This window comes from Callorhinchus milii, unplaced genomic scaffold, assembly GCF_018977255.1.
Source record: "Callorhinchus milii isolate IMCB2004 unplaced genomic scaffold, IMCB_Cmil_1.0 Scaffold7, whole genome shotgun sequence".
Taxonomy (NCBI): Eukaryota; Metazoa; Chordata; class Chondrichthyes; order Chimaeriformes; family Callorhinchidae; genus Callorhinchus; species Callorhinchus milii.
In genome coordinates, this window is record NW_024704748.1 from 11,037,553 (window position 1) to 11,050,137 (window position 12,585).

At 38.3% G+C, this 12,585-nt stretch overlaps 1 protein-coding gene across 1 annotated transcript in view; it reads right to left on the reverse strand.

The window, feature by feature from the left end:
* Positions 1-12,585, reverse strand: part of kcnma1a (potassium large conductance calcium-activated channel, subfamily M, alpha member 1a) — a 325,301-nt gene that overhangs the window by 81,301 nt on the left and 231,415 nt on the right. Inside the window, exons 13-14 of the mRNA XM_007898488.2 lie at positions 11,881-11,950; positions 8,922-9,077 (exon numbers count right to left, since the gene is read on the reverse strand). Of these exons, the coding sequence (XP_007896679.1) occupies positions 8,922-9,077; positions 11,881-11,950 (226 nt within the window). The remainder of the gene's footprint in view (positions 1-8,921; positions 9,078-11,880; positions 11,951-12,585) is intronic.

Consider the following 12,585-nt stretch of genomic DNA (forward strand, 5'->3'; position numbering starts at 1 on the left):
ATCCTGGCACAGAAGATCTGTCTAATTGTGTAATTTGCTAACAATGGACAAAAAAATCAATCCCTAAAATCTAGCCCAAAACAAAGATCCAGCGATAAAGTGGCTTCCTTCCTGTAGCTCCTCCCCTGTATCTTGGAAAAGAGGCAGTTCATTGATCAGCAAGTGCTGATCACTAACTCTGTTAAAGTACCCAGACACATGGTAATGTGTATGTTCAGTCCACAACTCATAAGAAGTCTATTGTCACATGATATAAGGCTATCAGGGCATCTCTGCACCACTATTAACAAGTTTAGTTGCAGCAATATAATAGATATATATTGCGTCTTTCACATGGGAGGATGTCCCAAACCACTTGACAGTTCTGACTGGTCACCAGAGCTGAGGGGGGTGAGGAGGGGAAAGGTGATCAAAAGTTTGTCACAAGAGTTAGTTTCAGGCACACCTTGAAGGAAGGAAATAAGCAAATCAGTGGATCGTGGGAATGGAGTGCCAGAGACAGGCTGTGACTGAAAGCCTGCCTACCGATTGTGGAGTAGATAGAGCGGGGACATGGAGTAGGCCATTGTCAGTAAACATATTGGTGCTGTTGATACCAGACAGCCTAAAATATGATTGGATGTCATTCATCACCCATCAGTGCCTCCAGTAGATTCTTAAGATCAATTCAGAGTGACAGAGTTGAAGTATGTCAATGAACTATCTAATAAAATACTTTATTGTCTGGGGAAAGTTTGAAGGCGCCAGTTTTTTGGGCAAACATCCAGGAAGACCACCAATGAAAGACTTCCAATATGAGTCTGCATCCCACAGGATTGGGGACTTTCCTACACAATCTTAAACGTATGTTGGAAGTACAAGGTTTAATACTATGCATGAATCATGCTTGATGCAAGCTAATGTGCACCACTATGCTGCCAAAGCATATAATGCAGATTGAGACTTGCCTATTCCAAGCAGTTGATTATCAAGCTTGTCATTATTTTGTACATATGTCTGGCTTCATCTTATCGAATGCCATCCAAGTACATGCTTACTTTCAAAGAGGTGTAGCACAATGAATGCATTTACTTACCACATATACAAATGACAAGCTGAGCCTGACCAGTCTGATTATCTATTAGTCGAATATCAGGTTTTGTTTTACGGTCTCGCCTTGAGCATTGAAAAATATCATTTTTTCAGATTGAGTAATTTCCAATTAGAATAGTTTAATTCATAATAATAATCTTTTCATTAGACATAGCACCTTTCACATCAGAAGGACCTCTCAAAGCTTTGCACAGGATGAACTACAAAGTGGAGTGACTGTGTAGTTTGCAGGTAAGCGAAGCAGCAAATTTGCACAGAGCACTATCCTACCAACAACAGTTGAGTGAATGACTAACTTTATTTGGGAGACTGTTGACCAGAACCACTGGGAGAAACTAAACCCCCTTCACTTTTTGAATAGTAGCAGATAATTAATACATAAACTGTTATATACATAGTAGAGTGTGAAGCATTAAGTAAAATAGAGAAAAGAAAATGAAATTGAACACAACATTACCAGTAACATTGATGGTTTCAGAATGTCAGATTTCAAGTATCTTTGAAACTCAATGGCTTCCTCTGATTGCTCTCTCTCTTGCCCTTAACCATCTTTGTGATGCTTCTGCCCTCAGACTTAAATGCTCTTTCTGAACAGCTTTCACTTCCACAATGCACGTCTGTTCTTTGAACTTTAGAAAGCCATTCAATTCATCCAGGGGACACAGCTAACTTTGACATTAGATGGACTGTAATGGGAAACACGGCACACTGAACAGTTCGTTCACACCTTACTGTGAGTGAGACTTCAGAGAGTATTCAAAACATTGGTAGTTTTAAAGGTCCACTAGCCTTTGTTCGCTTATTGTTTTGTAAAGAAAATAGCAGGTGAGACAATGTTTAAATTGCTGGTGGGTAGTGTGGATCATGATGCTCCCAATGGTAGTGCACCAGGTGGCTTACCATGTACGACAACAGAATTCAGAAAAGATTGAAACACTCAGCAGTGCGGTGCTGAAAGAAACACCCAAAGCTGATTTTAACAAAACCTATGTCGCCAATATCAACAAGGTTTAAGTAAAAGTAAAATGTTTCCCTAAGGGCATTGCAGATCAACTAAATTGGAAGCCGATCATAGAATTTCACCGTAGATAACTTTCCGAGTACAATTTCACTCCCAGGAAAGTTGTGTGTTTTAAGTCTCCATTTTTGGTCCCATTACCAGATGTCGGAAATTTAGCTAAATAAAAGATGATTTAATAATAATAATAATAATAATAATCCTTGCATTTGATATAGCGCTTTTCACGTCGGGAGGACGTCCCAAAGCGCTTCACAGAACACACTGTAAAGTGAATTGATTGTATATTTGTGGGCGAACGCGGCAGCCAATTGCGCACAGCAATGTTCCACGAACAGTCGTAGATTGAAAATGACCAATATATTATTGTTTTTTTTTGGTTTTGGAGGGATTATTATTAGGCGTATGGAGTAAGGAAACTTGCCCAAGGTTTCGCCCTGCCTGGAATTGAACTCAGGTTGCAAAGCAATTGCTCTAACCACTGAGCTACAGGACTCCACAAAAAGTAATAATAATCATCCTTGCATTTGTTATAGAACATTATCATGTCATTGAGATGTCTCAAAACGCCTCACAGAATGTACTGTAAAGTGAATTGACTGTGCAATTTGTGGGTGAAACGTGACAGCCAATTGTGCACAGCAGTGTCCCACAAACACTTGTGACCAAAGTTTCTTTATTACTAAAGTAGTTTACTGTTTAGATTTCAAAGCAGGTACATTAACTAATCTCAACTGTACTGCCCTAAAAAGAAGGCTGTTAATATACACTTTCCTTAATGATAGAGACACTTTAGGCTTTTCAAGAACTGACAGAAATATCCCTGTAGTTAAAGACACAGTCTGCGCTTCTAGGAGCTGCTGTGTTGCAGCTCGTGGGAATCAGCTGAATGTAAAAAACAGACAATCTCCCCAGGATCTAAAGTTGTGACCATGAAAAGTCAGCACTATGCTTTAAACTCATATCCATCGTTAACTTTATAATCTGAGGTCTAGGCAGCATTCCTGTATGAGATTAACTGTTTCAAAAATCAGAATGGAGAAGCTAAGTGCACACCATACTGGTCACAACGACAAAACCTACAACAATCTCTCATTTGCTGTGTTAACAGAAGTACTAAATCTATAGATGACAAAGATTCTGTAGTTAATTTTTACTACCAAAGTGTACAAGGAATATTCAGACCAATAATCATGTTTTAGATGAAAACATGAAAGTACACATAATTACATAGAATCTAAAGCATCGAGTCAAGCCATTCAGCCGAATTGGTCAATACTCCATTTGAGCCTCCACCCGACCTAACTCCCTCCCACTCCCACCACACACAGACACACAGGCTTCTCCTGTACATCACTATTGCTTTCTCCCTCATTTGTACATTAAACACCTTAACACTTTCTGTTTCAACAATTAGTTCCAACAGTGGGTATTAGGAAATAGGGCAGTGGCCAGAATATTGGATTAGCTAGCGGATAAATTTGCTTGAATTCTATCTTTTTTTGCTACTTGATGAACATTATGACAGAACCAGGCATAGCCCCATCGTTGAACTTACAAATATTCACTTTCAATGCTCACACATAACACCAGAACACAGTGTTCATGGTTTCCAGGTTTTATGGAAACTTTTAACAAGTGTCATATGTGATCATCGCTCAATGCCTTCATGGGGGTGGGAGGGGGAGGGAGAAAATCCGCAGTCAAGGAAAGTAAAGAAAAAACATTGTTGGTCAGGTACAAAAAGATAATGATTGTAGTGCGCTTTAAGTGTAACAACTTTTAAGCAAGGAACAAATGTGAGGGTCTATGGTTTATTAGGTGTGTTGGTGTGATACCTTCAAATTTTGCAGTAGGGATTTATTTTATTTTGGGAAAAGGTCATAGTGAGAGGTTTAACAGCTACTAGATATGGAATTGGGTTCATTCAACGTAGGTCAGTGCAGACAAAACTGGGAGCCAATTTCCGTAACTCTAATAAAAAAAACAATAACAAAGTGCTTCCCTCTAGGAGTGGAGATGCTTAAACTCTTATACAGACTTTACGTGCCACCTTTGACATTTCTTTCTCCAGATTAGAAATATCATCAATTTCAGCAAATATTTTGATTGAATCTCAGAGGCAACTCTGTGAAAACTGCAGTCATCCTTCGGACTAGTTTGACGAAAGTTATTTGATGGAAAGAAGCAAGTCAGATTCATGACCCAAATTTGGATTGATATTATCCTTCAATGGAAAATCTTACTTTCTAATTTAATTTAATTGTGAGCCTAATTTGCTCAGCACATGCAATAAAATATTTGAAATGTTTGGATAATCTCTATTTTAAGCCACCCGCTCTTGAATGCCGAGATAAATTGACCCTGAAAAGCTGACTAGAACACCATAACTGCAGGCACTGGTAATAAACTAGCATGCGAATTCTATTGAAATTGTTACTCATTGTTTTTTTTTAAAAAAATCTGTTTTATTACAAATGCATGCTGAACTTTAAAAATATATTAGAAGTCAAATTCTTTTTCATTTCTTGCCAAATGTTAAAAGTAAAAGGTTCCATATGAATACTGTAGAAACTCGAATAATAAATCAGATGATTCTGGTCCTGTATTTACTTTAAAATGAATCATACAGCAGGCAGTCTAAGTGAATCTATTGTTTAAGGGCTGGTCCTAATGGATAAGGTCTGTTTTATTTTTTTAAATTACAAAATCAAGGTCTTGTCTGAGAGAAGCTTCAGGCGCATTAACCAATGGTAGGAAAGGAATGTCAATTGCAGTTAAATATAAAATGTGCTTATCATAAAATCCAATGGATTGGTTTCACTTGCATGTTATACACTGTCTCTCAAAAGATCAATCATACTGGTACCTAAATTGCACCACCATATTATGGATCAAGGTGCAATTAAGGCAGAGAAATTTAACAGTATTGTAAGACAGCCACACATGGTTAGAGTTTAAATGCTTGTTAAAGATGACCACTGTAAATACTCTGCAAACTTTTACTGCCCACAAAATCTAAACCAATTTAAGCGAACATGAAGCACACTTACAGGGCTGCGTCAATGGTTCAGTGGGTGAATGTACTGCATCGTGCGGCAAAGGACCATACAGACTAGGAGGTCTAGGTTATATCCTTGGTCTGAGCTGACTTTGTTGATTTCTGTCATGAAAGTGGAAGGGAAAATCACACCATATTTCCCATTTCTGGTTGCCGTCCTATGATCCCTTCATGTTACTGTTACTTGAGAATGAGCCTTGCCAATAAAACACTTGTTGTCTGCACTCACACAAGATGAAGAACTTGGTCCTATTTCAGAAAACTAACAACAATTCATATAACTGTGTATTCTTTGATAACAGCTAGATACACAGCATGGGCATACTGGGCAATAATATGTATTTGGACTGATACAGTTTGCAGAACAGCTTGGATCCACAGTAAATCTGCTCACTAAACTGATGTGAAACTAACAACTCTCTTGTGCATTGTTCTTGGACATTGGCATTCAGAGCTCCCTCGAGTTCTCTGAAGGTCTTTCAATGGGATGTTTTGGGACCTTTCATTTCTCCTATAGCTATGGTATCTCTGATTCAGAGTACCACCTGTGGAATATCCTTCCAAACTTTGGCAATACGTACTTTCAGATCTACAAATAGAATAAAGTGAAGTATTTTTATAATACAGACTATGGTAAATTATCATTCAGTGCTGCAAAAACACTTGTTAATTATAATACATATTGTTTTAGTTGTAACCAGAACCTCAATTGCTATTGGAAACATAGAAAAACATAGTCAATATTTTTTTTATTTATTTAGAAATATTACATATGTTTGTCGTGAAGATAGCTGCGCTGACGAATGCACTGCTTCGAAAGTACAAGTAAAAACTCACTTGACTTGAAATTCCATTTTGTATGTATTTTCAAAGCTTTCATCATAGTACCTGTTCACTATACTAAATGTAATTTGATATTGTTGTTGCATGTTAAATCACTTATAGTTGTATTTTATCCTGTGGATCCTGTTACTCATTATGTATGTAAGTAAGAAGAGGACACTTTGTGTTCTGAAGTGTCCATTCTGGATAATGCACCAATATAATGTGTCTGATAGGTTTATTGCACAAATCATACCATACAATAATATGGGAAAAAAACATTAGTGCCTTCACATACATGAGTGTTCCATGCACACTTGTTTTCTATTTTTTTGTTTCTCCAAGGTCGGCCTGAATTGTATTGGTTTAGTTGCTTGCAACTAAAAACACCAACATGCAACTAATCAGAATATGTAGTGTGACTTACATTAGTTGAACAATGATAACCGCTTATCAAGGTACTTGTCCACTAAGGACAGTATATCAGTTTGGACATTTTGGCTCTCAGGAAGGCAAGTCCACACAGGCTCATTTGTAACCATTTACAAAGTCTAGAAATACTGACCTTCTTGAGTAAACATGCTTGCACAAAATCAGTTCAACATTGTTAAAAACATTTTTTTAAAAAAGACATGATACATATTTTATTAGTCCATAATGGGTGAAACTTTGAGTGGATCCGCTAAGATATGAATGTTCTTATTCCAGCTCAACAGACTGAGCTATTTGGGATGTTCTTCAGTTAAATGGATATGCTTTCCCTTCCAAGCAATTATCTTGATTGCTGTTTATAACAAAGTTAGCTATGTATCAGAATTTGTTAATTGGCATCCATATGGCCCAAAGCAGCCAAAAGAGTTGGACAATCATTTTCTCCTTTGTGGATTTGGATACATTTGTAGCAGTTGGAATGTAAGCCTCAAATTACGTGCAAACAGATTTATAAGGATCTGTAGATGTCAATATGAGTTTAGTGGTCATCAATATGTTGTGACAAGCCTTGAAATCTTCTGGCAGTCTTGACAGCCAGACCGTTGCATTGGACAAGGCTTTGCATCATTTTGCAGAATAGAGTTAATTACTTTGGGAATATTTTTGTCATTGCTCAATGCTGCGGTAGCACAGAGCGCAGAGATTAAAGAATGATAACATGCAAGGATTGTTTTAGGGATGGATCAATTTGTATTAAAATAGAATTCTTGCTCGGCTTCCCGAGGACAGTACTTCCAGCTGGTGGTTCAAATTTCACAATGGAAACCTGAAATATTTCCAGCTGAATATCTCCAAAGCTGTATAAAAATGTCCCCAGCATCTGATGGCTGACTGCCAGAGACTATGCACAAAAAAATCGTCCTCTAGTGCTTACAGATACAATTTGGATTTGAATCACAATCAGTATAAATTGTAGTTTGTCTATTTAACTCTGAGGTGCTAAGTGTACAATCAGGTTGTAGTTGTGTCTCAGAAAAGAATCTTCTTATTTATTTCCATGGAAGCCACTCACCATTAGGTGTATAATAATCGTTTGATAGATGTATCATGTGGTAGTCCACACCATCATTCCCATTGCAGTAAATCTGAATCGTGCATTGTTCACATTAGCTGCCAGAGTCTCAACAGTGTAAATATTGTATTTTAAGATTGTTCAACAGTTCATGACTGTAAATTTAAAACCAGATTTTTCCAAGTGGATATTTTTGCTTTTGGGGCCAAGGAATGCTTTGTACAGGCACCTAATCAGTGTGATGTTCAGCTATACACATTACTTTACCGGTGCCACTGAAGTCTATATTATGGATTTTCGGGCTGATTTTGTCCATTGCTGTTGAAGTTCTGGTGCAAGGGTGGGGTAAGAAAGAAAGTGCACTGCTCTAAGACTCATTATGATATTCTGCCAAACACAATGAAACAATCCTGCCCTTGCCCGGGTTGTACAAATTTCAATGCAGCACATGATCCTCTCATAGATACTGATTGTAAGGTAGTGTGTACATTGGAATCTACCATACACTGATCATAAACTGCCACATTCCATTGCTCTATTTTTAATCGATCAATGTATGTTTGTACTTTGGAATAGGAGCAGTTCTAGTCCTGTCCTTTTTTAATCAACTTGAAGGGTGACCACTCCCCTTTCAGAGAGGTTTCAGGTCTGCTCCTTTGTTGAAACAGGCTCTTCCGAATGTACGTTTCATGTCTGTTTTGAAGCATTGGAGGCATCACGATCCGTCAAGATCGGAAAGCAAGAGATAAACCGCTTGTTGGTGTACAACAAAGCAACAGATGGAAAGGGGATCAATCGCAGATGGGTACTGGCTCCTTGAAGGTATAGTATGTAGATTACGGGTACACAGTACTACTCAAGAGTTGTAAATATCTGTTTTTTAGTCCTACGGGGCTAATAATTCCTTCAAAAAAAATCTAAGTTGGTCACTCAATCCATGACTGTTGGTGGGGCACTACTGTGCACAATTGGCTGCCGGGTTTCGCCCACAAAATATACAGTTAATTCATTTTACAGTATATTCTGTGAAGCGCTTTGAGATGTCTTGAAGACGTGATAAGGTTCTCTATCAAATGCAAAGATTATTATTACTAAACATCTTCTTATTCTCTACATTCAACATTATTTTTTAAAAAAGACACCAAACACATAAATTGTGAACCGGTGATCCTAACTGAATTTAGCACATTAGCACAGATTTGCTGTGTAACCAGTAGTATTGCAGTATGAGGTTAACTGTACTGCAATAATACTACTGAGCATCAACAGTATGTGAGACACCTGCTGTAAAAAAAACAAGCAAAAACTATCTAACATCTCTTCTCTGGGTTGTCTGGTTTTCCTTCGAGTTACATTTTTATTCAAAAGAATGACAACCTAGATGAGCGTTTCCTCAGCCCTAATGCGAAGAGACAGGACTGTACCTTGATATACGACCTCATGGAGAAGAGGTTGGCCAGCATTGTAGAGAGGCCTGGAGCCAGGCAGCTTTGAGCTATAAAACCCAGCTTCAGTTCAGCAAGGCAGATTGCATCATCCCCTTCCTTCCAGTTCCAGCTGGGAATGTTCAACAGATGGGCCTGATACCATGGAAAGAGAGGAACAAAAAAAAGTTTAAAAAACTCAATCCACACATTCTGCTGTATTGATTTAACAAGACATCTTGAAATATTCACAACGCTCGATGAGATCACAACAAGCATCTTTGTTTTTCTTTGCAATCTTTATGCAACAAGAGGCACTTGAAAAATCACACAACCAACATTCTGCAGTTAAATCTGTATTCACATCTGTTGTCAATTCGTCCGTGGACTCCCCTGAGCACCTCAGATGTTATTCACTAAATGTTTTGTTTATTTTTTCATTATTACTACAAAAAATGCCGACAAAGCATTTTTGTCCTGCAATGAACTGCAAAGCTGTAGGGCAGCTGCAGCATATCCACTGCGAGAGACAGAAACCACACTTAACAAAGCTTGCATTCTGTTCTCACTGCACTGGAGCTGACAGTGCAATGTTTTATCAACTGACCTGTAGGTATGCACCTAGATTTTAAAAGCAAGAGATATATATTTTTATAATGTAAGGTAAAATGCTGTATGTATAACTATGGGTGCAAAATCTGAATACAGTAATAAAATCAAGTTGAGTCACCTCTGTCAGTGGCATTCTGCTAATGTCTATTAAAGGAAAATAAACAAGTTTAGGCCCACAAAGGCAAAATGAAAGAGCGCAACAAAAACATTTTTCCTAAATTGGTGTGGAAGGAAAGCTCAGATCCGAGCTATTTTCACACCTCCATTTGACCCATGTCTCAGCGATCGAACACACAACAATGTTGTGTTGAGAAACATATTGGGAGTAGCAGACAATTGCATTCCATGATGTTCATTTATCCAGCAATAATTTAATTTATCCTGTAACAACCTCAAAGATCAGTGCACACACTGAGGCAAGACACTTAGTTTCGCTGGTGTCATGTGTTAGCTCCAGGCACTGTGGAAGTAACAACGTTCGCAACATTTGAAGCAACTGTTTCAAACAGCTTCTGCTCTTTAAGCAAAGCCCAAATACTGCCTCATGGAGGAAGAGAAGATGGTGAAAATCCACTAGCCGATTAATAAACCTGCTAGCCAGTCAACCAGAAGCCTCAAATTCTGCCTGGGCTTAGCCTGCAAAACCATTTTGTCTAAACAAAGAGCCCAGATTGTGGAAGATTCTTAAATTTAGTCTCAACTTGTAAGCCAGATCTTTTGAAGAAATGCAGAAAATAGATTTCTATCCTGAGGCAGACTTGAGGGAGGAATTCTGGGCCTCATGTCGCCTCAATGGCAAGCTATGCGGTTTTATCTGTACCCCAACACACACTCTGGGGTCCGCAAACTATGGCTCTTGTTAACCTGCGCCTAATATCTCTGGAATTTCCATGTGTAGGTAGGACATGTATGGAATTCTAAGCTGGTTTGGGTACTTTTAAGCATGGTGATGGGTTTCCACGTGTGTCAGACACCCAGCTAACCAGAAACATTTTTTTTTGCCGGTGAGCTTTACCGTGAGAATGAAAACGTTTTCCTGATTAAAGTTGTCAATGCTGGGAAGTGAATAGACGTTATAGAAATATCTGTGGACTAGTTCAAATAATGTGATAATTCTCAGGAAGTCATATTCCTTAAAAATAATTATCTGTTTAGCCATATCGTTCACATGGTAGAGCCACACTGACCCACAGCATGTTGTATGTGCTTCATTTAATGCCATGTTCTGTGAGATGAGCCCAGGGGGAAAACAGCTTCTGTATGTACAAGTAATGGATAGTAAAAGTCTCCGAGGAACACTTCCTCAGAAACATGTATGAAAGAAAAACATGAGTGTTGCATTTTTGTCTTAAGATGATTAAATCTAATTCCGTGATACAGTGCCAAGAATTCGTTGGGAGGGTGAATGGAAAGGGAACATCAGAAAATGATATTCATGAGTACCAGCAAACTGCCAGCGGTAATAATAATAATCCTTGCATTTGATACAGTGCTTCTCACGTCTTCTAGACATCTCAAAGTGCTTCATAGAATATACTGTGAAGTGAATTGACTGTATATTTGTGGGTGAAACGCGTCAGCCAATTAGCGCACAGCAGTGTCCCACAAACAGTTGTGGATTGAGTGACCAAATTATTATTTTTGGGAGAAGTATTATTTTTTGCCATTGACTGCAATGTATCTAAGATGGTACATCTTAGCATTGGTCTGTAATGCGCTAATAATTAACTTTGCAGAGATTCTTCCAAAGCATCCATTCAGGGACTCCTGCAGTGGCACAGTGGAGATCAGGAACTCTCTGTGCAGTGGATGGAGGCAGCTGATAGAACTTTAGACCAGATTCTATGTCAATCTACATAACTGGCATCCAAGCACTCAGTGGTAAGGTTGAAACATCAATATGCTCCTAGCATTTTACTAAATAAACATCATCCAGCAGCATCAAATCTCTCTGGAAAGCTGTTTAGTTTACCACGACAATTCATATTGTTAGTTGTGGTAGCCGCTCGTGGCAAGCAGAAGAGTAGGGCAGCAGAAAATACAGAGTTCAAGAGGTGCTAGGGATTTGAAGGGAATTTAAAGGTAAGGACGTTGGTGTCAATCCATTGGTAAACAAGTGGAGCTTGGCGAGGACCCGGGTGATGGGCAATTGAAGTTTAGTACGGCTGAGGATACAGGCAGCAAAGTTTTAAATCAGCTAGAGCTTATGGATGATGGAACCAGGGAGACCAGTGAGGAGTGTGTTTAATACGTTCAGCTTTAAAAGTTTCAGAAATCAGGCAATTTTTTAGACAATTCCAAACACAAATATAGACAGGTAAATACAATTAAACGAAAGTGCCCTGACCTTGTTGTGATACTGTAACATCTGCGTAATGATTCTTATCTTTGGATGATAGTTTTTGATGGATATTACCCTAAATGAGAAAGAAACATTCATTAGGAGCTGGATGCTTTTTGGAAAAAAACATATGTTTAAGCTAAAACAATGAATAATAATCAAATCTCAAAAAAGTATCAATTTCCACATGTATTTATCAGCGGTTTGAGGCATTTTTAAAAAAATGTTTTGATGAATTGTCCATTCATCAGAGCAATCAGAGCTTTTAAATAAGTTGGGAACATTCAAGGCAGAAAATAAGGACAATTTTGAAAATGTACATATGTATATGTGAGAGCAATTCAACAAAGCCTTCCTGAGAAGCAGGATGTGGATAAAATCCTTACAGCCCAGTTGCAAACTACATTTCAAAGGAACCACAAACAAGGAAGGTGTCCCTTTCATGAGTTGCAACACGATAAGGTTGAAACATGCGTCACAAACAACTCTTGGGATTCCATTCCAAAGCACCAGAAGCAGATCTCCTACATCCTGTATATTCATTGTATTGGTATCAAAACTCATTCCAACTTGTTCTTTCCCAGGACCTTAAAGCTGTGGATCTCCTTACCTCTTTCACTATCCTTTCCCTTCTACAATCTACAGACTTTTAATACCCATGTTTGTTACAACCTAACCTTTTTATTTATCTCATCTTATGCCCAGGTTTGT